At 41.6% G+C, this 26,658-nt stretch overlaps 2 protein-coding genes across 2 annotated transcripts in view; both read right to left on the bottom strand.

The window, feature by feature from the left end:
- kifc3 (kinesin family member C3) overlaps positions 1–5,747 on the bottom strand; it is a 42,437-nt gene extending 36,690 nt beyond the window's left edge. Inside the window, exon 1 of the mRNA XM_051075983.1 lies at positions 5,463–5,747. The gene's annotated coding sequence lies outside the window, so the exon portion shown is untranslated. The remainder of the gene's footprint in view (positions 1–5,462) is intronic.
- A 1,071-nt stretch (positions 5,748–6,818) lies between these two features.
- cngb1a (cyclic nucleotide gated channel subunit beta 1a) overlaps positions 6,819–26,658 on the bottom strand; it is a 30,280-nt gene continuing 10,440 nt past the window's right edge. The window contains 39 exon segments of the mRNA XM_051078320.1: positions 6,819–8,205; positions 9,906–10,086; positions 11,629–11,775; positions 12,428–12,546; positions 12,651–12,734; positions 12,828–12,925; positions 13,018–13,177; positions 13,421–13,562; positions 13,649–13,749; positions 13,751–13,772; positions 14,438–14,502; positions 14,599–14,685; positions 14,834–14,884; positions 14,977–15,185; positions 15,338–15,562; positions 15,676–15,824; positions 15,911–15,997; positions 16,118–16,220; positions 16,630–16,824; positions 17,017–17,044; positions 17,255–17,435; positions 19,144–19,203; positions 19,552–19,593; positions 19,776–19,913; positions 20,026–20,063; positions 20,201–20,271; positions 21,723–21,750; positions 21,862–21,922; positions 22,543–22,572; positions 22,755–22,851; positions 22,960–23,072; positions 23,758–23,836; positions 23,927–23,972; positions 24,228–24,327; positions 25,326–25,345; positions 25,456–25,543; positions 26,160–26,220; positions 26,307–26,346; positions 26,459–26,618. Of these exon segments, the coding sequence (XP_050934277.1) occupies positions 7,978–8,205; positions 9,906–10,086; positions 11,629–11,775; positions 12,428–12,546; positions 12,651–12,734; positions 12,828–12,925; positions 13,018–13,177; positions 13,421–13,562; positions 13,649–13,749; positions 13,751–13,772; positions 14,438–14,502; positions 14,599–14,685; positions 14,834–14,884; positions 14,977–15,185; positions 15,338–15,562; positions 15,676–15,824; positions 15,911–15,997; positions 16,118–16,220; positions 16,630–16,824; positions 17,017–17,044; positions 17,255–17,435; positions 19,144–19,203; positions 19,552–19,593; positions 19,776–19,913; positions 20,026–20,063; positions 20,201–20,271; positions 21,723–21,750; positions 21,862–21,922; positions 22,543–22,572; positions 22,755–22,851; positions 22,960–23,072; positions 23,758–23,836; positions 23,927–23,972; positions 24,228–24,327; positions 25,326–25,345; positions 25,456–25,543; positions 26,160–26,220; positions 26,307–26,346; positions 26,459–26,617 (3,933 nt within the window). The 5' untranslated portion in view covers position 26,618 and the 3' untranslated portion in view covers positions 6,819–7,977.

Below are 26,658 nucleotides of genomic sequence, written 5' to 3'. Positions count from 1 at the left end.
AGGAATCCAATATATAACAGCATGTGCTGGTAGGAGACAGTAAGAGTTGGTTTGAGGCTGTGCATGAGATTTAATGACCAGAAAAAAAATACAGAATAAAACCAGTCTTTCACTTTAAAACCTAAAACATAAATAATCAGCCACATACTTAATCTACAGTTAATCCTACACATCAGTGATGTGCCTGTACGTCTTCTATAAACCAAGAGACTCTGGTGTTCTGTCGACTCAGTGGAACACGATCTAAACGTGGATTAAATGTGGGCTGGGTCAGAGTCTGGAAACTCAGACTGAAGTCACAGTCAAGTCCTGGTTTTTATTTCAGAATCACAACGGTGATGTCGTTAACATTAAAGTCCTCTCAGAGTGTTTTCAACTTGACATCCTGGGGCAACTTTCTCACTGTTAGCAGGCACCACCCAGTCCCAACTGTCAGATCTACACCCTTTAACACTCATTACAGCTCCACAGGGTTGCAAAATTCTGGGAATTTTCAAAGCTGGAAACTTTCCATGGAAAGTAAAAGGAATAAACTGGAAATTATACAAACTGCTGGTTAGCCAGCAGGAAACTTAAATGTAGTTGAAAAAAAAAAACATGTTGCAGCATAATCTTGGTTAAAACAACCAGCTTTAATGTAAATTAAGTTGAATTTCTCCTCTGCACTGGACATTCCTCCATCACATGCACAGATCATTTCTAGAGTCCTGCTCACTACAGCCACACTACTGCATCTGACCCACAGACCACATCCAGTCAAGTCAGTTTGGATCAGATCACTGGGCTCAATATATTTGATCTGTGCTACTAAAGTTTAACCAGCAACAAAACACATCTACATCTGTCTGTACAGTAGCTAGCTGCTAAATCAGAGATGCTAAATGCAAGCTAGCTAACACCATTTCATTGACAGTTTAAGAGGCTAGCTATCATGATGCTAGCTAGACTGCAGTTTAGAGTTTGATTTAGCAGCTGATTTAGGAGAGTTCATATGTTCATCTACTCTGTTTCTATTCATTTATCCAGCATCAACTGTAAAATATATATATATTTTAAATCCGTCCAGTTGTTTAGTTAACAGTTTATATGGATACATTTCATTGTTATGTTTGTATATTATACAGTTTGTATAAATTTTCACAAATTTCCAGTTATTTCTCATATATTCCCATCAGTTCCAATGGATAAATAAAGACAGAGACATCCTCTACTGTAGCGTCCACCGACATGATCTCTGATTGACAGACAACTTGAACCACATCTGTCGCCTAAAATACTCTCCATTTTAGACCTCATCGATCCTTCACATTCCTCCATCTGAAACTTTTCCCACAACCTCTCACACAACCTCCTCCTCCTCAAACCCTGTAGCACTGACTCTGATTATGAAGCAGTAAATCACATTTCCTCAGATGAGTCCAAACCTCGTGCTGCTGCTACGTTCTCATCAGATTTACTCCACATCTGAACTCACTGCACCACCTACAAACACCATGTGTCCTCATACAGTGATGAAGAAACAGACTCATTTTTATTATGACAAACACAACAACCTGCAGATGTAAGAGCACAAACATCAGCTATCAGCAGCTTTGACTGAGCTGTGGTTCAGGCCCTGAACTCAGCAAACACTCAGTTAATCTTTAATGATGTGAGTGGCTGCAGTGAATGAGGCTGGTTTCTGTGAGGACGGAGTGACTGCTGCTGGTATGTGTTTGTTACAGAGACACAGTGTCCTTTTACCATGTAAAGCAGAAACAGCTGCAGCAGGAGGAAACTCAGCTGATCAGAGCGAAGAGCTGAGAAAAACACACTTTAATCCAACACCATTGAACACATCGTCATAGTTAGTGGATGTGAAAATGCAGGTTTGAAACACAACTGTTTATCAGGAGAATGTCACCGCCGTCTGGAGAGTGGGAGGAAGTGTGTGTGTAATGACCTGTTAGCCTAGCTATTAGCCTAGCTTCTCTTCTCCAGCTGACCAGTAGTTACAGCAGTGACACGTCAGAAAGTCTGAACTCAGTTCTGCCTGAACATGTTGTCTCTAGAGAACTGAACAGCTGCTTCTGTTCAAAAAACACTTTTTACAGACAGGTAGCCTGTCTGCATGAAAAAAAAAAAAATTTACAGCTGTTGGACATAATCCAGAGGATGTGGAGGTCAAACCAGCAGATAAAACACACTGTTGTTGATACAGACAAAGATGAAACAACCACCGACTGCAGGTATATTCATACAGGTAAAAACAGGCTGATGGCGTCAGGTGAAGGACGCCACAGGTGGTGATAACATTGCTACTGGTTGGATTGAATCTTGGCTTGATCAGGGTGTTTTTCAGCCCCAATCAATCGAACAGAAACAACTAAAGATGGATTAACCGTCATTTAGTCACTGGTCTGTTTGTGAAGGACCTGAATATGTCCAAACTCAGGGTTTTCTGTAAGCACTGGCTGTTGACTGGACATTAAAATATCTTAACTATTTCAACTACAGTTTCAAGTCATATCACCATCACTTTTTCTAACATTATAACTCTAATCTTAAACCAGATGAAGGATTTTTGTCATCAGACGTCTGGATCTTCAGTAATCAGAGAAACAAGCTGAGCAAACAGCTGCTCTCCACCGCTCATCCTGTGTCCACCCAAGAGGATCACATTGATTTTTTAACATGAAACTGTTTTATTGATCAGGTCTGTTTGTTCTGAAGAGGAGGAGACCTGTGAGGATAATTCAGCTCCCAGTAAAAACCTCCTGAACCATGAACACTGAAGGAATCTGAACCTACAGATGAAACACAATGAGTTGTGTAACAATGCAGTCAAGCAGACTATTTCTGTCTCCCAGCTGGACTTTGTATGCACTGCCAACTCCAAACTGACAGCTCCTGTTAGTGCATGATTTGAAATTAGCTTTGCAGGTTAATTATTTAAGGTGAATTATCAATGATTTTACTAACAATAAATGACAAAAATCACCATCAAAAAAACATTTCTTACTCTTAACGAAGTTAGGAAGTGAGTCTCTGTAAAATTAGAGATGGACAGACGTTGACCACAGACGTCCAAAAGCCCGAACAAATGATAACCTTTCTATCTGCCAACGGTGGCTCTGCTGGCAGGGAGGTTAGCCCCAGTCCTGTTTTCCATATATAGCCATATAAATCACCAACTTTGCAAATCAAATCACTCTTAGATATATATTATCTGTAGCTTTACTCTTCATTATTTAGAACATAGTGTTTTGATGTTTCATGACAGGAAATCATGACATTTTCTCTGACATTGTTTTCAATATGATTCGTCTAATTAAAAGAAATAAACCAGCAGACTGCAGGACGTCCACGTCAGTAAAATATCTGATCCTCGGTGATGTGGCTGCTGCTCTGCCTCAGTGATAAACGAGAAAAAACCTGCAGACAAAACTGAGTTTATTTATAGAGGATCTGCTGTGGAGCGGTCAGAGTGTTCAGACTCCACCCTGCAGGCCGGCTGCCTCCTCAACCAAACACACTGATGTTACTGTCATCATCATTGCAGTGATTCAACCCACAACACTGCAGACACACACACAGCATGAACAGGAAACCGGGCAGTGTGTCTGAGTCCCAAATGTCCTCATGAGGACCGGAAAATTACATAAATCCAGCAGAGTGAGGACGTTCAGCAGCAGGTCCTCACTTCAGCTGTGTGCCGTTTAAAGTTTAATCTTGGGTTCAGGACCAGGATTAGAGCTGGGTTTAGTGTCAGACATGTAGTTACAGGGATGAAGGTGCTGCGGTGGAAAGTTTGTTCAACATCTGCTTTTTGAAAGACATGAGTATATTACGTCACTGTGTCTCCAAGACGTCAGCTTTTTATGAGCTAAAAGAAAATAAACACAGTAAATCCAATGAGATGCGCTGAACAGTGAGTTTATCAGAGCTGGTCTGAAAACAGCTAAAAGTGAACTAGACAAGAAACACACAGCAAAACCAAAACTCAGCTAAAAGAGACTAAAAAGCTCTTAGCTCTTAGCTGTGGGTCTCTAACTGCAAACAGTTGACCACATTACTCTTCTTTGTTCTTAAAAAAAAATCTCAGTTCACATGAAAACTCAAAAACATTCTGTGGAGAGCATGCCAAACCAACAGGTGGTAATATAATCATAACTGTAAAGATATGTCAACCAATTAAAAGCCTGAAAAAAGTTCTCACTGCCTCTGATAGGCTAACAACAACGAATGCACCGAAGACAAAAACTATTTTTGTTCACACACATCAACACTGAAAACAGAGTTTCTGAACATCTTCACCAGGGAAGAAGTTCTGCAAAAGGTCAGAACGAAAACTGGACAAAGGCGAAAACACAGAGAAAAATCGACATTTTAAAACATACCTGTGTACAAGTGGATGAGGCTTTAACCTGTTAAAAAGCTTGTGCCTTTGACTTTTTGCTCAAATAATTAATCAATTAGCCATTATTATTATCAATTATCAATTAGCCAATCCACAACCAATAATTAGAATAACACTCTCTGGCTGCAGCTTCTCAAATGTGAATATTCTCTCCTTCTCTGTGCTTTATATCTTTGTAAATGTTTTAGATGATTGGTCGCACAGAACAAGACATCTGAGGACATCAGCTTGGACTCTGAAAAACAACGATGGACAACTGTCTCAGTTTACTGACATTTCATGGAAACTATTAGTCAACTGATCGAAAAAGTTAGAACTGCAATGATCAGTCAATCTTTTAGTTGCGGTAGAATAATGGCGTAACATTCCTGCCGTGACCAGGCTGAATAAAAGAGGCTTATACTGCGTTCCATTTACATCAGAAGTCAGAACTGGAAGTCACTCTGAGTTAACGGCGTTCCATTTGAGAACTCAGAAAAACATGGACGCGCACAGGAAAGCTTTTGATCCGGGGGGGGGGGCAACTGTAACCTGGGGGGACCAGCCACCCCTTGGATACAGCACTGTAGTGAGTATTTTATTGCCATTTGTTTTAATTTCTCTCTCTTTCAACTGTTTTTTTTTTTCTTAATGTGATCTTATTAATTTTAGCAGCTGGAAACATTTACATGTGTCTCAAACTGTCTTTATATTCTGGATTATTTTCAAACTAGATTTATCAGTAAATGTGGCTGTGTTTCAGCCCTGTCACTGTCATTACCATAGAAACTCCAGCACGTGTGTGTGTTTGTGTTGACCAGGTGAGGCCGCAGCTCTTTTGTTGCAGCTGAAAACCGCTGAGGAGAGAGAAAGAGCTTTGAAGCGGTGGAAACTGCTGGACGGCCGCATGAAAAGAGACAGGGAGGTGAATCAGATCTGCTCTGTTTGACACTTTGTTGGTTCATGTGAAGGACATCAGCTGCACAACACGACAGGGTCAGAGCGGGGCGGGGGGGGGGCAGTGTCCGCATAAACCACCAGAGTTTGTGGAATAAAAAAAAAGTTTGACCAAACTTTTCCTTACCTCTGGTCCCAAGCAGCGGCTCCTCTCCCTCCTCTTCCTCCCCGTCTCCTCGCCGTTTCCTCGCAGTAAATTCCTCCCAGTTTCGCTCGGGTAAAGAGCTCTGGCGTTAAAAGGTGAATTAAAAGTTAAAACTCCGCTGTTAGAGGCGATTAATGTCCGGTTTTCCCGCGGTAGAGGAGCCGTGTGTCACGCCGCTGATTTCGCTGCTATAAAAAGTCAAGACTGCTGCTGACTGACTCTGCTGCGTTCACGGGTCGTCGGACATGTGTGCTGAGCGGAAAATGGGCGCGGAAAAGAGTAGTAAAGTTATAGAGATGAGGGCGGGACGGATTTGTCATCAGTAGTAGGCTGAAAAAAAAGTATAAGTAATTCAGTTGCAAAGAGTGAAATAATGCTTGTTGTCATGTTCACAGGTCTTTTATCTATACTAACAAATTATGTTTTAATTAAAAGTTGTAGTTTTTTAAACTCTTACTTTAATCTCAAGTTTGTGTTTTTTCCCTCAACGTTTTAAAGGAATATTGTGAAAGATATAATTATGAGCATTCTTTCAAGGAGTTGAATAAGAGCATGGGTATCATTTCTGTGTGGTACAGATTTAACATTAACTTTTAAGTACAGAGCTGGAGTCTGGAGTTGGTTAGTTAATCTTAGAATAAAGACTGGAAGCAGGGGGAAACAACTAGTCTGCTTCTGTCCAGTGTACAAAAATACTCCAACTTGTTCACTATAATTAACATGTTGAATCTCATGTTTAACTTGATAAATGTAAAAATAACAATTTGTGGTTTTAAGGGTTGTTAACGGCATGGACAACATTGTATCCATCCGCCTGTGTGCAGCCTCTTTAGCCATAGTCCAACTGCAAAAAGAAATAGTTCCAGCACTATTACTCCTGCTATAAACACAAACTATGCTTTGTGTACAGATTAACCAAACAAGATGTAACATGTTGATTACAGAGTTTTAGAGGTGCTGTAGGTGTATTTTGGAAGCTTGGACAGAGGCAAGAAATTCCTGTACATGACTAGGGTTACATATGGACCCTGAAGGCATCATTGCCTACACTTAGGGGTGACAAATTAAAAGGGGGGAAAAAATGAAAAAACAGCAGAAAAACAGGGTGATTAGTTTACAGCATTGGTTGTAGGTACTGTATGTTTATTGCTTGCCTTGGAATTTAATTGCTCTGGTATAGTTCATTTCTACTCTTATTTTTTTATAATAATTTTTACTTTTCTATATTTATTTGTACATATTTCAGTCCTTGTGCTGCTGCAACACACACACACACAAACACAAGCTCTGTTTTAAATACTTTTATTTACAAACTGAAAAGTTTTTACATGAGTGGCTCTTTAAGCTCCAGTATAAATGTATGCCTCTTTGTCTTCTTCTACACTCAACAATCAGCAGAGCTTCCTGTGTCCAGCTTTCAGCTCAGCATTGTTTCTCTTTTCCCGCCTTTTCTTGTGTTCTGTCTTTCCCCTTCAACTCAGACCGACACAATGAGAGTTTCCTCTGCTTCCTGAAGTTTTTCCTGTTACATACACACACTCTCACACACCACTATATCCCTACTGGGGGGTATTAAATGTCTCCCTGCAGCTTTCTATTTACTCAATAAAAAGCTCAGCACTGCCCTCTAGCAGCTAGCTGTCTAAATTGGCAAGTTACAAGATTTAAAATGAATATTATTTTAGTTTTCCACACCAGCTTGTGTCGAAAAAAAAAATACAAACTGACCTTTCAACATTAAACCCTGATCCTGGTCCTGAAATAAACCCTGACCAGGCTGAAAACTGGTCCACACACATTCCAATAATCCAGAATGACCTGGAAACTGGTGGAGTAAAATCATTAAAAGTCATTAGAGCTCAGTTAGAGTCCAACAGTTATTGAGTGGCTCACAGTGGAAACAGGAAACACAATTGTCTTTACATCAATGAGCTCTACGTTTATTTTCTGGCCTCTACCATGTGAGACAATTATATATTCAGTCTCATTTTAAACTAATAAAAATAAAACACCTACATCATCATAACTGTTAAACATGAAGCTGCTTCTACAGTAAAATCAGCTCAGTGAAGGCCACAGTGAGTCAGTGGCTGTGCCATGAAGCACCAGAGCTGCAGAACAGAAGCTAGGGATTCTGGGAAACTGAGTTTAATGAACATGCCAAAAAACAGACACTTATTTTGTTGTTATATCCATGCCGTCCCTATTTTTCATTCATTTTTTCCAAACATGGGTGAAACAGCACTCCCCTGTGTTACACTAGATGCTAATGGTAATCTGCCTGTGTGGTCAAAGACGGAACTGCACCCTGGATGTTTGGAATGAAAAAGGAAAATAAAAACAAACTGTAGGGAGAGTAAGGTAGACAAAACAGAGACCAGAATGCACTGGGTCCTCTCTGGAGGTTGGTGAAAGGCATTCTGGGAAGCAGCAGGACTCAGCAGAAGAATATGAGGCAGGTGGAGGAAGAGTAACACCTGTCCTCCTCCCTCCTCCTCTACTCCTCTTTCTTCTTCTTCTCCTCTCCGTCCTCCTCCTCTCCACCGGGCACCACCTCCACGCTGAGCAGCTCCTCTCCTTTGTGTCGTGGCGTCATCCTGATGATGACGGAGCTGTCGGCCGTCTCCACCACTGTTTCGTCGTCGTCCCGAGCCACAGCGAGAGGGACCGGAGAGCGGCGGTGCATTGGAGAGGGAGGAGGCATCGGAGAGATGGAGGGGGGGGCCTGGGATGGACAAAAAGGAGGAGATGGAGGAGGGGATGAACTTGGTTCTGTTTCTTTCTTTCTTACATCTGTCCTTCCTTTCTTTCAATCCTCGTTTCTCCTTTTCTTTCCTTCTCCGTCATTTTCTCCTTCCTTTCAATCATTCTTCTTCCCTTCTTTGCTTTATTCATCCTTCCTTCCTTTCCTTCTTTCTTTTTTTCCTTTTTTCTTTCTTCCTCCCTTCTTTCTTTCCTTCCCTTCTTCCTCTTACATTTCTTCCTTTCTTCTGTTTTATGATTATTTCTCATAACAGAAATTTTCCCTTCCATGAACAGGGTCAGTTCAGGTCTGAATTTGACAACACCTTGGCACCCCCAATAATATTGACTATTGTCAATGATTGATCACTCACACACCTACTGTAAATCTAACACAACCATTATCAGTGTTATAATTTGTAGCTCTGTTGCTAACATTAGTCTGACTGACGGTGCATTAGTGCAGTTAGCATTAACGTAATATAAAGTATATAAGTATAATATAAGTATATTATAGTATACTGATATTAAAAAGTTACTTGTTACGTTAGTTATCTACTGAGAAAAGTAACTTGTCTGAGTACTTTTGTGTTACCACTGGAGTGACAGCTTTAGCCGAACTAAAACATTGTAGCTGTAGCACTGGCATCGTTCTCCTCACCAGGCCTCACTACCAGTGTTGTGAAGCTGTTAGCTTAGCTCACAGCTGCTTCTTAAAATCTGAAATAGAATTCTTCACAGCTGAGAAATACTTATCTGACAGTACTGTAACTGAAGCATACCTTCCACTAGTATGCTAGCAGTAGGAGAGAACCAGACTATGCAAATATGTTTCGGTAATGGTAACGGATTGCTTATTTGAAAACATAACTACGTGCAAAACTAGTGTGTTACGTTACTAATTCCAACAAAACAGTAACCATGGTACGCTAATGTGTTACTATATAGAGTGTTACCCCCAACACTGGTTGTAATATATCACACCCATAAATTAATAAATAATTAAAGCCCTCTTGGGGGCCCTCTGGTGGCCACAGGGGTCCATAGCATATTGGCCTGAACGATCAGGTCATGGGAACGGCAGCTGTCAGAACATGATTCTTTAACAAATTATCTTAAACAACTGGACTCAGCTGTGAGGATTTTTTAAACTACCTCCACAGTAAACAGATATATAATGTATATACACAGCACAATATGGTGCAGTCAGATGTATTTAATACATGTTCTGTAGATCTAAGTATTTAATTGGATGCATGTAGCCTGGTAATAAACATCATGTGTGTTTGATCAGTTTGAATAAATGTCATGAGTCAGTGTTGAGAAACAAACTGTAGAACTCATGTTTGAGTTCAGTCACAGGTCAGAGACCTGAGACTGACAGAGACCTGAGACCTGAGACCAGCTGCATCAAACTGTAACCTGCATGTAAGTGTTTCTCCTCAGGATTTATTTTTAAAGGTTAAAGGTCTGAACAAATATACAAATATTTCCGAACTATTTCCTGTTGTTTTTCCGCTTTGGTTTGAGAACAGATTAGATAAACAAAGCGTGGTCTGTCTGATCATCTGACTACTCCTGTTTCAGGACCAAAGTAAAAAACTGAAACTTCCCTTCAAATGAACAACCAAAGGTAAATAATCTCTTAAGGGTTGAAGGACAATGTCATCCTATGTATTGTACCTCTTCTTCTGATGGTTTGTAGGCCTGCTTCAGTTTGGCGAAGGTTCCTTCTATTCCTGCCTGCTCCGTCACCTTCAGTGCCGCCTTGAACATTTTTGGGGTGTCGGGTCTGGGTGGGATGACCGTTGCCACCTCTTTACCTTCCTTCTCATCTGGCTTCTTGTCCTTTGTCAGCATCTTCCTGCACAAACACACAGTGACACAATAATGGGTTAAAGGGAGACACAAACACAATGTGAACACAAACTGTTAGAGCTCCGAGTCGTCGACACTTTCTGATCCAAAACTTCAAAGTAAAACAAACAAACAGCAGAGAATCTGACCTATAAACACTGTAAAACTACAGAGGTCCCGTACCAACACCTACAGCACCTCCAGCACATCCACCCACTCTGCTGCAGCACCATGATCTGACTGAGAACATGGAGCCGAGCGGGAGGATCCCTGCACTGATCTGACCTGGTTCCTTCTCCGACGACAACGACCTGAGTGAGCAGATTAGAGACGAGTCTAATCCTGTTCAGGACAGAAGAGAGATCAGACGGAGGAAGAGGGCCGAGGAGACGGAGACGGAAGGAAAGTAGACGAAAACAAACTGGGTGGGCTTTTAATTATTATCATTTATTATTCTTTGAGGCTTAAATGTGATATTTCCTCTTTAATTCTTTATTGCTGGAAGAAATTCAGGCATGTCCACAAGTAGAGAGAAGCTGCTGCACCTGTTTTCTACGTAACAACCATTGTTAATGTAAGTAGGTTAAGTTAGCTAGTCATACTAATAAACTGAGTAGTACACTGCTACCTGAACATGCATCTTCTCTCTGTCCAGAAGCATCCACCAGCTGATTAAAATCCAACTCTGATTCATTGGCTGGTGACATTTTCTTATTCTTAGTTCATTGTCCATACACGTCTCTATGAGGGCTTTCACACTGACTTTGTTTAGTCCAGATCTTCAGACTTTTCAGTTTGGTCCGAACCAAAACAGCAGGTACAGGAAGTTGAGGCTTGCTACTCATTAAACAATAGAAGAGGAAAAATGCAGTCGCAGTACATAAGCCCCTTTTTTCTCAACCCAGCTGATCAAGGCAGATGCCCCCTCCCACACTGAGTCTGGTTCTGCTCAAGGTTTCTGCCTCTTAAAGGAAGTTTTTCCTCTCCTCTGTCTGCCTGGTGCTGCTCATGGTGAGAGCTGTTCGGTCTCTCTATGTAAATATAATAATATAAAGAGTATGGTCTGGACCTGCTTTATATGAGAAGTGCCCTGAGATAACTTCTGTTGTGATTTGGCTCTATATAAATAAAAACTGACTTGAATTGAATTGTAGGAGACGAAATATTTAACTGTGATTTGGTCTGATGACAAAATCAAAACTTTAAAACTGCATAAAAATACAGAAATTTCTGAGTTATTTTCTGAGAGAATGAGTTGAATTTACAATACACTGACGTCAGACACACATCCGTCTATAAACCAATCAGTGTCAAGTACAGGGAGATGCAGCAGACGTGATGACGACAGGATGCCGGTATGTCAAGTTGTTTAGTGAGCTTACAGAAACATGAAGTTTGGTTCAGTATTTTAGGTGAGAAAACAGCCTGTGTAGCCACTTTGTAAAACTCACAGGATAAGAACAATAAAGAGGTGAAGACAGATTTATTCTCTCCTCAGTGCTGCCTCTATCAACTGGGTTTAAGTGGGAAAACACCTGGAAGCTCTTACTTTGCCTTCTTGCGGAGCAGCTTCTCAGACTCTGGGTAGTGCACCAGGATCTCTGCCAGGTCCTTCTTGTCTAGGATGAAGAGGTTGGCAAATCCATGTGCCTTCACGTTGGCAGTGCGTCTGTTCCCTCCGCCTCCCGCTAACAAACTGACCAATCAGAGAGACAGGGGAGAGAGCCAGTCAGTGTCAATGCTTTAAAGCCTGGATGAAATCACTACAGTCATTTCTACAGATATTAAATGGATCCAGATCATCTGCAGCTGTTTTACAGAGGCTCAGGGAATCAAACAGTTTATTGGAGATGAATTAAAGAGACAAAAAGACAAACTGTCTGCAGGAATCAGATTTTCCACAACCTGACAATGATTTATTAACATTAATTACAAGAAGTTTGGTGTGGGACCATTTTGAGCTGAGAAATAACAAAGCTCATTGTAAACATTATGATGTTGTGTATAACTACAACACAACAACATCTTTCTCAACAAAAATCAGTATTTGGAGTTACTTTACTCTCTTGGCTGGAGCCTTTGGGATTCATATAAGTTACATTTTGGGAAAATTGGCTGCGCTAATTAGCCTAATATTTTTATTAATGCATTTTATTAAAGTTTGATGATTGATATCTTTGTTGTTTTACTTCCTGTTAGTCATTTTGTTTAAGAGCCTTTACAAACACCAGCGTATTGATCTCTACGGTGAAGTCTAAGAAGCCCTCGTCTAGCCCTCCTGCCAACTCCATACTGTCCCACATACTGATTTTTAATTGGTTAACAGGATAACAGGAAGCAGCTCTGACCTGATCTCTCCAAACACAGAGCCAGCTCTGATGGTGACAAACACTGTCTGCAGGTCAGGACCGCCCACCACCTGAACCTCCCCCTGTTTGATGATGTACATCTCCCTGCCGATCTCCCCCTGAAACACACACACACACAAAGACACCAGGTCAACACACACACACACACACACACAGACACAGTTAGTAATAGCTTTACATGCTCACACAGGTGTGCACTCACCTTTTTACAGACAAAATCGCCGGGCAGGTAGACGACAGACTTGAGCCTCGTCAGCATGTCGAACACCATCTGTCTGTCGCAGCCCTGAGGACGGAGAGATTTATATTTCACAGTCTTAACCATTCAGTTGATTTTCTGTATGTGTGTGTGTGTGTGTGTGTTTTCTGTGTGTCTGACCTGAAACAGTGCGACTTTACTGACGATAGCATAGTTGACGTCCACAGCGATGTCCAGTCTCATCTTAGTAGGAAGTTGAATTAGTAGCTCTTGTTCATCTGCAGTGGAAACATCACAACACGAGATGTTCAGGTTCAAAGCAAATGTTTTGTTCCCTGGGTTTCATGACACAAAAACTCCTTTTGCTCACCCAGCATGCCCTGGCTCTTCCAGGTGTAGTCGTACCAGGTCTTGATGCGGTTCTGGACTTCCCGGGGGATGTTGTAAGAATTCATGTACTTGACGGTGCTGTCCATACAGGCCCGGTAGTAGTTCTCTCCGGCCGTTGCTGCTCCAACCACATCTCTCATCTGAGACAAAGACAGTCAGGTCAGTTAGTGCTCAAAGACACACCAAAATTAATTAACAAGTGTAATCAAAGGAACTAGATGCCTGAAGAGGTTAAAACTAGTTTATTTAAATTTTTTATTTTTTTTATTTTAATTTTTTTTTTTTGTTTCTTTTAATGTTTGTCCCTTATAAAAGACTAAATCAATACAACAATAAAACCCATAAAGTAATAAACAAGCCAGTGGTGGAGGTGGTGAACTGACCTGACCGATCATGATAGAAAAAGCAAAGACACCAACAAAATAGTTGATGAGCTGGAAGCAGATCTCAAACACGGTGGTGGGGTCGGGCAGTCCTCCGATGGTGATCAGCGTCTTCACAGCAAAGTAGTAACAACGAATATAACTGAAGAGAAAAAATAAACAAACATTAACATGAGCCCTTATCGAACTTAAAGTCAAACTCAGATGTGTGACGGTCGTGTTTCTTACGCGTTGCCTTTTCCATTATAAACCCATTTGGTGGATCCCAGTCCTTCGTAGTCTGAGCCCCAGTAGAAGAGACAGGCGTTGATGTGCAGAGAGTAAAGCAAGGTAGGTGGAGGTTCGGATCACCCTGACACACAACAACAACACAGGGTGAAGATTTAATGAAACACAAGCACTAAAATAATGGAGTTCCTTAAGGATCAGTTTTAGGACTTTAACTTTTTTCAGTCTTTTTTTGATGCCAGAAAACTTTCTAAACTTCAGCCAGAATAAAACAATGTTGATTAGACTCATTAAATTAAATAATTAACTTGCAAGCTTTGATAACTGGTCAAGCAAAGCTGATCCAGCGGAGGAGAGATGTTTTAAAGTTCCTGTGCTGATTACTTGTTAACTTCTGCCTTAAATTTAAAATGGTTTAATGCAGTAAATGCACTTTCAACTTCAGCATGTTTATAAAAATATTTCCCACATCCTCTGAGAGAATTAGAGTGCAACTCAAAAGGTTTGCTAAGGTGAAATTGAGCTCTTTGCTACAGCAAAATATGAAAAATCCATAATTTATCAGCATAGTTATTTTCTAACCAATATATTATAACAATAACTGATAAATTTAGCCAATTATGAGCTTGTTTGGGATCATTTTTCAATAATTTTTTTTGTCATATCTAATTGTAAACTGAAGATTTGTGATTTTGGATTGTTTGTCAAATAAAACAAGTGATAAGAAAGACAACTGACAGACCTGTTTGTAGTTGTGGGTTTGATTTCTTTAATAATAATATCCCTCACCTGTAGATGTATGCTTTCTTCATCACAGCTTCCATTCTGTCGTTGAACTCAAAGAAAACCATGTACTGAGAGAAGAAAAAAACCTGAGTCAGTTGCTTGCCTGTAGAAACACCGAGCAGGACAAACATCTGAATGATGCATGAAGTGAAATACATCCTGACCTTCAGCAAACGAGGGAACCTCAGCAGAGAGTTCACTCCAGTGAAATAATAAAATATCTCCATGGGAAACAGACTGATGACATCCATCTGTGAAACACAAAACACCTCTTTATACGATGTGATAACTGAGAAACCACAAACTGAAAATACTGCAGAGAAACAGAACAGGTGTTTTACAAATTAAAGAAGGTGAGAGGGAAACTAAACTTCTTTTGATGCTAAGATTTGTTCTCACCTTAAATCTCTCAGTGGTCATGTAGTGTTCTCTCATGTCCTTTTTATCACACTGTAACAGAAAAGATTAAAAACGCTGTTTGTGCTTTAATTTACTGAGATAAAAGTCAAACTGATATTTATTCATCTGTTGGTGTCACTGACCACAATGTCTCCTCCGCGGACAAACTGCAGTCTGGGCTGGAAGATGAGGATGTCAGTGATGTAGATGAGGTCGCAGGTGTAGTCAGCCAGCAGCCACAGGTGGATGTTCTCTGGGGTTTGGTAGGGGAACGCCCAGCGGACCGGGATCAGCCACACGTTCCAGTTCCATGCTGCCACCACGAAGAAAAGCCAGATCACGTAGATCAGATCTGTGGAGACAGGAAGTCCTTGTCAGCTCGGTTAAAATTAAAAGTTCATTATGACTTGGAAGAGTCCAAAGAGGCATCCTCAGGTGTCTTGTTTAGTCTGACCAATAGACTAACTGACCAAGCATCTCTTTTTAAAAACCTTCTCTGCTCACCGGTGAAGGGGTCGATGCTGGAGGGGAAGCGGTACTCCACGATGGCTCGGAGCCAGTCGGGCATCTTGGGAAGTTTGGGCAGTTTGGGAAGTTTTACTGGGTGTCCAAGAAGTTCAAACTGGAACCCCAGCTCCACTTCTTCTTCTGCTACTGCTGCCGCTGCATCGTCCTTCTTCTCCTCCCCTGCTGGAGGTGGAGGAGGAGGAGGTGGAGCTTTGGCTGGGGCTGTGGAGATCAGACATCAAGACATTAATGAGATGGTTCTACACTGGTGTCCCAGGCAAAGACAAAAACTCAAGACTCAAAGACAAGAGGACAGAAACATAAAGGACTCGTACAGGCTGTGGGACTCTCCTCCTCGGACTCGTCAGGGTCCACCAGCCGTTCTTTCTGGCGCTCTGTTCGACCTTTAAACAGCATGACGAGCTCGGTCAGACGGTCCTGGATCACGATGCTGCCGACGCTGGCGGCTGACAGAGGACGAGTCCTGCAGGACAACAATGACAGGACGGTAAACATGGAGGACAGAGGTGAAGGAGGTAGAGGACAGAGTGTTTATGTGATTTTTCTCACTCTTCATCTGCAGCCAGCAGGTCTCCCTGACTGGCCTGGGTCTTTACATCAACCTTCATCAGCTCCTCATCTTCTTCATCTCCATGACTGAGGGGGACATAGCAGAAGTGAGGAAACATGAAGACAAAAACACCTCTAAGGTTTTAAGGCATTGTAATATTTACAGCACACCCATCAGGTGAGTCAGCAGCAGGGCAGATGGGTTACCCTGGTTTTGACTGTGGCTCTGGGGTTGTGATAATTTGGGGGATGGTCAGGACTTTTCCCTGTCCCACATCCGGATCCACATCCTCCACCTTCAGCACCGGAGCTGAAGACCAGAGCAGAAAAAAAAGCTGTCGGACATCTTCCAACAAACAAAAATTAAGAAAAAAAAAGAACAAAAACAAAAAGAACAAAGACTGCACAGGAGCGAAGCCAAGCACAGCACAAACATCCAGTTTTTTTAAGATCACCTGAGGTGTGGTTAGCTGTTAGCTGCTGATGAAGCAGCGCAGAGATGCGGAGCATGATGGGAGCGATGTGGAGGAGGATGTGGAATGTTCAGGGACACCTTCAGACAGAAGGGTTTGTTTGGCACTGTCAAGGTTTGGATTTACACAAAATTAAATGTCTAGAGGTTTCACTACGGGTCTACAGGAGGAAGGTGGGGGCTTAAGGCTGCTGAGGATGCTGGGAGTTGGAGCTAAGGCGTCTCAGGTGGCTGATGATGCTCATGCAGCACTGATGTGCCCATTTGGGGAGCTGCGACAGCTCCTGGATCAGCTGGGCGAGCTCTGGCGGCAGGGTCGGCATGGATAGCTTGGGGGGGTTGAGGTAATTGTCATGCATCAGCTCTCTGCAGCTCTCCAGACACTCAGCAACATGAGGGATTCGAAGCAGGAAGCTCTTTATTGGAGAGCAAATGTCAGGAGCTGGATGGAGAAACAGTCAGGGACAAGATGAGAACTGAGAAGATCCTGGTGGGATCGACTTGTACTAAATTACAGACCATTCCAGAAAGAGAAGGAAGAAATAGCGGCACCAAAGACCAAACTAACAAGCTAAATTTCTTTTATCATTTAATTATGATAAAGTCTAAAACAGCTGTTCTTTTTAGCTCTCACCTCCTCCTTCTGCTGCTGCATCATTGCCCTAAAAGAGGAAGAAGATTTGAATTATTAAATATTATTTAATATATTAGGTTAAATATTATTTAACCACCATAGCATTCTGATAGACATTAACTTATGTTTCTACTCTCATGTAACCCAGGACAGTACAGAAGACTCTTTGGGATCAGTATAAAGAATCGTTGAATGTCTGCTCGGTTCTTTGTGTTAAAAGTTTCATAGAAAGATTTACTGTGGTCAGAGTTTCTGGAGCTGGTGACTGTGGTTGTTGGGTGATTGGACTCTCCAGGTCTCTCTTCTCTGATGCTGGCTCCACTTCTATTGATGAAGGAGCAACTTCCCCTGCTGGTCTGGATTCAGCTGGAGGCTTGTCCTCTTGACCACCTTCAGCTATGCAGACATCTAAAAGGGACCTGGTGAAGAGGGGCAGATGTTAAGAAAGACCAAAATACAAGATAAACCTCTTTTAAACTGGAAAAACTGATCCTGGTAATCCTGATGTTCACAAGTGAAGGTGGAGGACATGATTGATGCTAAATGGTGTATCTTTAACCAGTCCAGGTAATGTAAGACCAACCAATGAAACAGTTTAGCAATAAAGGTTCAAACAGTTCAAAAAACAATTCACTATCCTGCCTGCTGAGTAAGCTGTTATACTGACTGTAAAAATTCCAACCTACCTTTTGATGTCTGCCCTGATTTACAGAAGACAAGTTGGCAAAAAGCAACACAAAATAAAGTTAAACTGTTTTGTCATAACAAGATGTTGCAGTAATGGGCAAAGCTTTTTTAGAAACAGGTGTGCAGCAGACGGCAAATTGTTTGTGTATAAAGAAACTATGTCGAGCAGAAGTCCTGCCCTCGTTCCAGGCTGAACTGAAGCTAAGAAAGCTAAGCTAAGATTATGGACAACTCAACTGGACAATACCTTTTGAACCTTTTGAATCATTTCACAAATTTGGTGGTGTATGCACTCTTTGATCGCATGGAACTGAATCGAAGCATTCGTATCAATGAGGTTGTGTCATGTGTCTTCAAGCAACATAATGATTTTCATTGCATGGCAGCAAACAGCTAGAGGTGCTGTTAAAATTTAACAGATTAAACTGAGCTGCCTTGGAGCTGTCGTAGAAACCGAAGGTAAACATGAAGAGAGCAGGAGAAGTTTGGTGTGGGACCATTTCAAGCTAAGAAATAACAATGCTCATTGTAAACACTGCAGTGGTGTGTATAACTACTACAACAACAACCTCAATGATGCACCACTTGAAGAATATACACCCGAGTCCAGTTAATGCACCTCAGTGTTAGCATGGAGGGACTCCAATGCTTTGGATTGCTAATTTGTTGGGTTTGACTCTGAGCCTCGAGCTCCACTGCCATTATGAGTGCTGCAGATCTTTGTTATTTTGCTTTCTGTTAGTTCAACTTAAAAGGCTTTGTTTAAGAGGATTTGTTGTTGGACTATAACTTCTTCTTGGAACAAAGATTTCATTGAGGAAAAACACACTTTCTTTAGTATCCTAGTACCCACCCAGGATAGATGAGGTTCGCCCTAAAGGCTCTGCATATTGTGGGTCTCTTTTGGATGACATAATGGTTCAATATGTGTTCAATTGTGCATGGAGGTCAGGGACAGTCAGGGCCTGTGGAATGGTACATTGTACCAACCATTTGTCACCGGAGCGTCTGAATTGCCATTATTAAGAAACAAAACAAAAAAACGTTGTAGGAAGGTAGAAATGAAGCTTTGGCTAATTACATCCTGGGACAAATGGAGCAGCTTTTGCAAAGACACTGTGGAGAAGTCATGGGAGTTCACTCATCCAGTCTAACTTCTGTGGAGAAGGTCTATGACAGCATAACCCAGGATGTCTTGATGGGTTATTATTATTAGTCTGGTGCAGTTCAGTTTTGACAGAGACCCTCTAATAAGAACAAACACTAGCCTGGGACAGGGCAGGACTTCAGCTCGCTCAGTAGATACAATGGTACCAAAGTGCAAGCTGCAAGTTTATGACCAAGAAGTGTGCAACCCATACCAAAATATACCAGCATCTGAGAGTTTCTTATAGAAACTTAGATAAAGGAAAGCCTTTATCTAAGTATGGCTGAGCTTACTCATTGGGTTTTTTCTTATTTTCTGTACTGTCGTCACTGTCCTCCTGCAGGTTCTGCAACCTGAATGGTGAACAGCAAGGGACAAACAAGACAGAGAGTCCCCATCAGACAGTTTAGCTCAATGTTTCAGACAGAAATTAGTTGCTAAAAACAGCAGCAGCATCAGAGTCAAGCGGACAGCAGCAGAGCACGAGTCTCAGGTTTAACTTTGCCAGCAGAGGGCACTCACAGTGAATGGGAATGTTGCAGCAAATCATATTGACACCATACATCACTGAGTAGACCGTGATCTGCTAATCTGCTCATGTGATTTTCAGTCGACAAAGAAGCTGCAACAGCGAGTATCTAGGAACAGTTAATGAAATTTAGCAGAAGGTTGGTGTTTGGGTTTCATGAGGATGGACTTACTCTGGTTCGTCCTCGTTTTCCTCCTCCAGGATATTGGGCAGTCTGTTGAGACCAAATAGCAGGACAGTTACTGGACATGTTTCTGGGAGTACTTTTAGCATCTGTTGTATGTGCAATGCAAATATTATGCATTTCAAAAACGAATTCCGCTTTTCTTGTCAGTTCCTGAAAAGTTGACAGTCTGGAAATACAGGGTTTGGACTCAATAACTTTATGTGACTTACTGCTCGTTGGGCTCTGGCAGCGTTTCTATGACAATCTTAGCTGAATGCTCCACCTCCAGCTGTCGGACCGCCTCCTCCGCCGCCTTCCTGGCTATCTCCTCTGCGGCTCGAGCCGCCTCCAGACGCTCCTGCTGCAGTCTGTACATTAAGGACAATAAGGAGGACATTATAGAGTCTAAGCAAAAGGAGGACAAAAGCCTAAAGCCCTGCTAGTGTCCCAAGTAAATGAAATTATGTAGAGAGAGCTGACCTCTCCTCCTTCTTGACACTGTCCCTCTGTTGATCCATCTGTAATCGATCACATGGAAATATCTTTGTCAGAATGATTTGTCAGCATGATGACAAAGCCATGTCGACATTATGCTTGAAGCAGAGGAGCTGGTCACTGTTACTTCAATGCCGGGACAATCTAGTGAGACTCTCACCCCCTTTTTTGATGCCTCATCCTCTTCCACATCCTCAAGCACCAGGTCTGTCTTCTTCTGCACGATGATGACTGAATGTAACATGACAGGAAGAACAGGGCTGAAGATTATCTGTTCATATGTATCAACTACTGGCAGCTCTAAATTCATGTCACACCCAGGTCGTCGCATAGAGATGCTTGGTCAGGACCCCACTGGTGCCATTTTTCAACGTGCAGGGTCTGATAGGAGAGTTGTCTCCTAAAAAATTTCATTTCAACACAACTACACTGCAACAGTAATATTATGAAACAGTTTTCTGGTTCTGTTCAGTCTCTCTCAGCTCATGGTTCTGGTTCAGACTGACTGACTTCAGACACAAAGTGTAAATCACCATCTTCCCTGAAACTTAACCAAAGAGCTTTAGTCTGAACCAACAGACAAGACTCTGGATGTGAACCTGGTCTCTGGTCTGACAGTCATCCATCTACCCCAACCAACTCCTGAAGACTGTGCTGGTGTTAACAGATGTAGCATAATCCCTACTACTTCATGTAGTTAAAGTATGACAGTATTTAAAGTTTGTACTGTGAATATGTTGCTCAGACAGGCTCATAGTTTTTTAATCAAAGAATCCAGACATTAGTTTGATTTGAGTCTTAATAGATGAAAATGGAAAGTGATGAAAACAGGTGTTTGACAGACCACTGATTGACTGATCGAATTATTGATTGATTGGTTGATTCCTGCAAACCAACACAACAAAACACTCAACAAACCACTCTTTACAGTTAATGTCTTTATTTTCATGAATTCAGAGTAAAGTGCTTTAATAAGTTCACTGCATTTATATCATCAGCTAAAAGCCTGTAATGAAAGCAAACAGCTGTCCAGAACTATCCAGATGTGCTGTTAATACAGCAGTTTCTGTGGGTTTCTAGTACGAAGTAGCACCAATGGCAGAATAACAGCTGTCTGTCCCTGCAGCTGTTATACTGTAGCATGGATTATTAAACACAGTAGACCAACAAAGATATACTGGTGTGTCAACAGTGATTCTGTGACATACAGAAACTTTTATATTTTATATTTCTGAGATCTTATACAATCTCTTCAGAGGCTAACATGTTCACATACATGTAGAACAGACATCTGGTAGAAATATATTTCAGATTTTAGTCCATGCTCTTCTGTTTTTTCCATTTTGTTTGGTAAAAGAAAAGTTTTTAATGCATTATAGCTGTGCAAAAACTGAAAGCACTGCAGCTTTGTCTATCTGTCTGTCTGTTGTTCGGTCAGTTAACAAGTGTCTGCTGCTGTCAGTGTCAGTGTGAGCGACTCTTCCCCACTCTTCCTTCTCCTTTTATTTTAAGGGGCTCTCGCCTCCTTTCCCCCCTGAAACAGAAGGAGAAGAGCAGCCCGGTTAGAGTCCGCCTCATCACTGACACCAACCCCTGCCAATCAATACACAGCTAGTAATACCCAATCGACCAACCAATCAATCAATCAATTCATGTGTGAGCTGTGGAGAGGTTGTACTTACTGCTCTGCACTTCATCACTGCTTGCGTCCTGCATGAGGAGAACAAACATCATCAGAACATATTCAGAGAAGGTATCCTGGATTAACTTGGATTTATATTTCTGAGTGTTGTAGAACAGACTCCGAACTCTGTGACTCACCTGCCTCGGTACAGGCTGAGGTAAAATACGACTGATCTCACTGACGATCCACCCAACCACACTGTCAACACAACACCAACATGTTAACAACAAGTCAAACACATTCTCCTTTGTCCTAAACCTACAACTCTACTGGTTGCTTCATGACAGCAACAGTCAAAGTATCAGTACCACAAACATACTCCATTACATAAGTCCTACAAGTATAACAGTAAAACTACTTTGTGTAGTTAAAGTATGACTGTTTTGAGTTTCTGCACTTTTCTCTGATGTTTTTCTGCTTTGGAAATCGAAGTAACTATAGCATTCATGTAAATTTAGAAGGATAAAAAATGAATATTTCCCTCTAAAATGTGGTGGAGTAAAAGTATAAAGTAGCAGAAATTAAATGAAAATACTCAAGTGAAATACATCAAAACTGTACTGAGTAACAGTGCATGAGTATATGTGCTCAGTTTTCATTACTGTTTAACATTAACTAGCATGTCAGATGTTACACTGTATTATTTGTAGTTGTCAGTTGTTCTGTTCTGCAGCCAACAACAAGCACATCTGACATTATGTTGCTTGTAGCTGAGAGTAAAACAGTTTCCCAGTTGAGTCCTTTCTAAATTGAGAAGTTTAATTCCTGCTCTGTGGTCTAATGTCTCTGTAATGTTGGATTAATGTGTTTACACCTACTTGGGCTGCTGCTCTGCTTCTTTGGAAGACCTGAGAGGACCAAAGAAAAACAGTGTTTGACAGCAAGCATGTGACCCAGTCTGAGTTTAGCCCCTATAGTGTCCTGTCATTAGAGTATCACCAAAATCAACAACAACTTTCCACTCTCAGGCTCTACATTTTAATATCTAGCTCTGTGAATTACAGTTCTTTCAGTGTGTGATTTTACTCACTTCTCAGTTTCAGATTTTGGTGTTGTGGGGGTTTTTGGGGTTGATGGTGTTGTTGGAGGAGCTGGAGGAGCTGGGGGAGCTGGGGGTGGAGCATCAACTGTCAAAAACAGCAGGAGACACTCAGATAAATAACACTTAGATTATCAAGTTTAAACTTTTTGACTGTGTGATTTGTGACGGTGATCTGACGTATATCCGCAGGTACCTTTAGCTGGAGCCGGAGCCTCTGTCTTCTCGTTGCTCTCTGTCTTTGAGCAGACTGGGATCTCTGGCTGAGGAACCACCTTCTCTATGCCATGTTTTATCCACTCCATCATGCTGTCAGTCGCACAAACACAAAGATAAAACATGTTAACATATACATGGACTCTGCTAACGTGACGACTTCGCTGCTCCACATGCAAACATGCAAATTCTCAGTTTGATTCCCTCACTCTTGCTCTTGTCTGAGTCTCACAAACCCAGATTTTTGGCCCATTATTCAAGTCAATATCTGACATTTTCCTCTTAATGACTGAGCTCCACCTGATCTACAGTTTAAAAGATTTCGCTCCCTGACTTTAATTTGCATGTTGCACGTTTCTGTAAAAGAACAAACATAATAATATTTTCTGTATTTCGACCAGAGTTTCAAAATGGGGGCGCCCCAACAGCTCACCTGAGAGAGCGGGTCAAGGTTGACTCCTTACCGCAGCTGTGACTGTCACTATCGAATAAATGCCCAAAAAAACGAAACAAACAACTTAATAAAAGAAAACTGAGGTCTGGCGTCTTTTTCATTGGCAGGAGACGTCAGTTTTTATTTCTGTGATGTTGAGACGTCAGGATGATGAAGACCGTTTAACCAATGAGAAGATGTTTCTCAGCTCTTTTTGTTTTGACAGAGGAACATATAAGAATCTCCTCCAGCTAAAATCACCACCCTGACATCATTAGCCAACATTTACCTGCCGTTTCCTGCAGGAACATACACTTAGATATGCACTCTACAACAGAGACAGACCTGGGAGGCTGGGTCTTGTTGTCAGTCTTCTCCTCTGGCTTCACCTCAGCGGTGGGGGCAGTGACTGGAGGTTCTGCAGCTGAAAAACAAGAAAACATGTCAGTGATAAAACATCTGGACTATTCTGAAACTGATGTTTGTTTACAGGAATATTCAGGTGTGTTCTCACCTGGTGCAGCTGCTGCCTGACTCACAGGAGCTGACAACGCTGCAGGCTGACATTAGAAGAGCAATGCACAGGTTTCATACAACAAGATCAGTTCACTTGTCATGGTTTGCACTTGTCAGGATGTGAACAGTTTATAAAATCTGTCACTCTACAGGAGAGACTAACAGAGTAACATCGGGGCTGTCTGGGCTCAACATTTATAACAGAAAGACTATGTTACAAACTTGCCAGGTTAACTCTGTCTACTCTCTAATGAAACAACAGGAGTGTTGTAATTCACTTCCTCTACAGACTGTCGTACCTCAGCGGGCAGCTCAGCTGGTATTGACTCTTTGTTCTTCAGATCAGGCTGAGGAACAACCTTCTCCAAACCCTGAGCGATCCAAGCTATCATCCCTTTCCTGTTGGACAAACACTGACAGTAAATATACAGTTTATCGTAGTCTGATGCTGCAGATCCAAGATCAGGAACTTCACTGCTGAGCTGGATCAGGAGTGTAACTACCAAACATGCAGATAATGCAGCTGCACAGAGGTCCTGCTTCATCAGTTAATTTAATCTTGCTGCTATCAAATCAAAGAGCGTAAGCATCTCTAGCACTGAGTCTACAGTAAACATGGGGCAACTACACTTACATGATAAGCAGTTTTCATAGTCATCTGCTCCTTAATGTTGTTCATTCACCAAATAAATAACAATAACATAACAGTTTCACATAAACCAGCAAAAGTAAATGAGTTTAGATAAAGGATCTGAAGTTCAAAAATATGCAGACTCGCCCACGTTATGGGTTGTGGTGCATTGTGATGGACGGGGCCTGCTTCGACCATCAGTGTGACCACCAGACACGGTGCTGACTCGTTACGCCGCTGACCAGGATGAATATTCATGTTAACTTGATAAGATGAGGTCACGCTTGTTAGAAAGATTAGAGTTCATGAGCTGTGAAGTTTACATGTCCATTACTATGGAGCTAAAATAGTGACATTAAAATTTTGACACTGAAAATAAAACCTGACCTGAAAAAGGAAACACTGATATAGCCCCATATATTACTTGTTCCAGATGAAACTTTTTTTTCATATTTTCTCTGAAGGTAATGTTTTGGAGACATAGACTTCACCTGAAAGCAACAATATGCATTTTTATTTTAGAGGATTAAAATGAGAATTAGAGCATGTTTTATGCAAGTATACGGATCAGCTCACTATTTGGCATCCTGCCTCAGTGGGTTTATAAAGCAGCTCACTATTTAGCATTTAGCGCTTCCTGTCATTGTTACTCACTCTTCTTCAGGTTTACTGTTGACCACAGGGTAGAGAAAACACAGATGCAATATCAGTCACATGAAGTTTACACAAACTCAAGGGCACACAGAGACACACACTGTATATTTACCTGGCTGTTGTAGTTTCCTCCTGTAAACAGATGTGATGAGAGAAGGAAACACACAGAAATATTATCATGACTGAACTCTGGATGAATCTCTGCTGTAGAATCTGATGCCAGGTCAGAGTCTGACTGTCACCTTGGTGGTGGAGTTGGCCCGGCTCAGTATAGGTGAGACCGGTTGAGGCAGAGCTCCGCTGATCCACGTCAACACGCTGGGTGCCGGGCTGAGGAAACAGGAAGTTAGGTCAGAGTTAGAGTTTGGTTAGTCAGGTCATAAACTGAGACTGAGAGAAACAGAAAACATGATTCTTTCCTTTTTTTTGCACCATGGATGAACCTGTGTGTTAATAAAGTGTTTTTATCTCACTGATTCACAAACACATTACAGAAACACTCATGTGACCTGCTGCAACATCTTATAAAATTAATAGATGTTAACACTTTGACAAACAACACAAACGCTCACGTTCTTAGTTCCGTCAAAAAAGCTGCTCGGATTATTTTCATCAGATGAATATGCTGCTGTTAATCAACTTTTAAACAAACAGTTCTGTGCCTCTGTCAGCCAATCCAGTTGCTGTTAATTAGCTTGATCTTAAGAATAGAATAGAATAGAATAGAATAGAATAGGCTTTATTGTCACTGTACAGTTGAGTACAAAGAAATTGTGGGTGCTCCACAAAGACAAACAAAAACTTTGACCTTCAACCACCAAATTCTAATCAGTTCATTCTTGAGTCCAGGAGAATGTTTGTACCAAATGTGAAGACATCTTTTCTTTAAGCATAATAACTTTGGTTCTCATCGTATCTTGTCACTGTGGACACCAGTGTAACTCACCCGTTCCCCTCGGCCGTCTGTCCTTCCTGTTTGGATTGGTCAGCTTTCTGGTCTTTTGAAGCTGTCAATCAACAGTGAAGTACATTCAGTGTGAAAAACAGTATCAAACTGAACCAGTTAATGTTCACAACATGTGACCCAGCTTACCTTCATTTTTACACTCGTCCTGAAAGGTCACCTTCTTCTCCTGTTCAAAACACAAAGTAAAAAATGGTAAAACGCATAAATGCATATATTTGTCTGTGGGATAAGAGATAAAAACAAACATCAAAAATAATAAAGAAAGACACATGGCTTACAGGAGCAGGGGTCGGGGCTGCAGCAGGTGGAGGCGTGGGAGATGGAGGCGGGGCTGCAGCAGGGGGCGGAGCGGCAGCTGATTTGTCATCCTGCTCTTCGACTTTTTTGGATGGAGGCTCAGGCGGCTGGGGAACGACTTTGACCACCCAGCTCAACATCCTGGATTGATAAACACGCAGAGAAACAATTAAATTATCAG

The sequence above is a fragment of the Lates calcarifer genome, linkage group LG2 (genome assembly GCF_001640805.2).
Source record: "Lates calcarifer isolate ASB-BC8 linkage group LG2, TLL_Latcal_v3, whole genome shotgun sequence".
NCBI lineage: Eukaryota > Metazoa > Chordata > Actinopteri > Centropomidae > Lates > Lates calcarifer.
The sequence above is the reverse complement of the archived record's forward strand: the minus strand, read 5'-3'. Positions and strand labels throughout refer to the sequence as shown.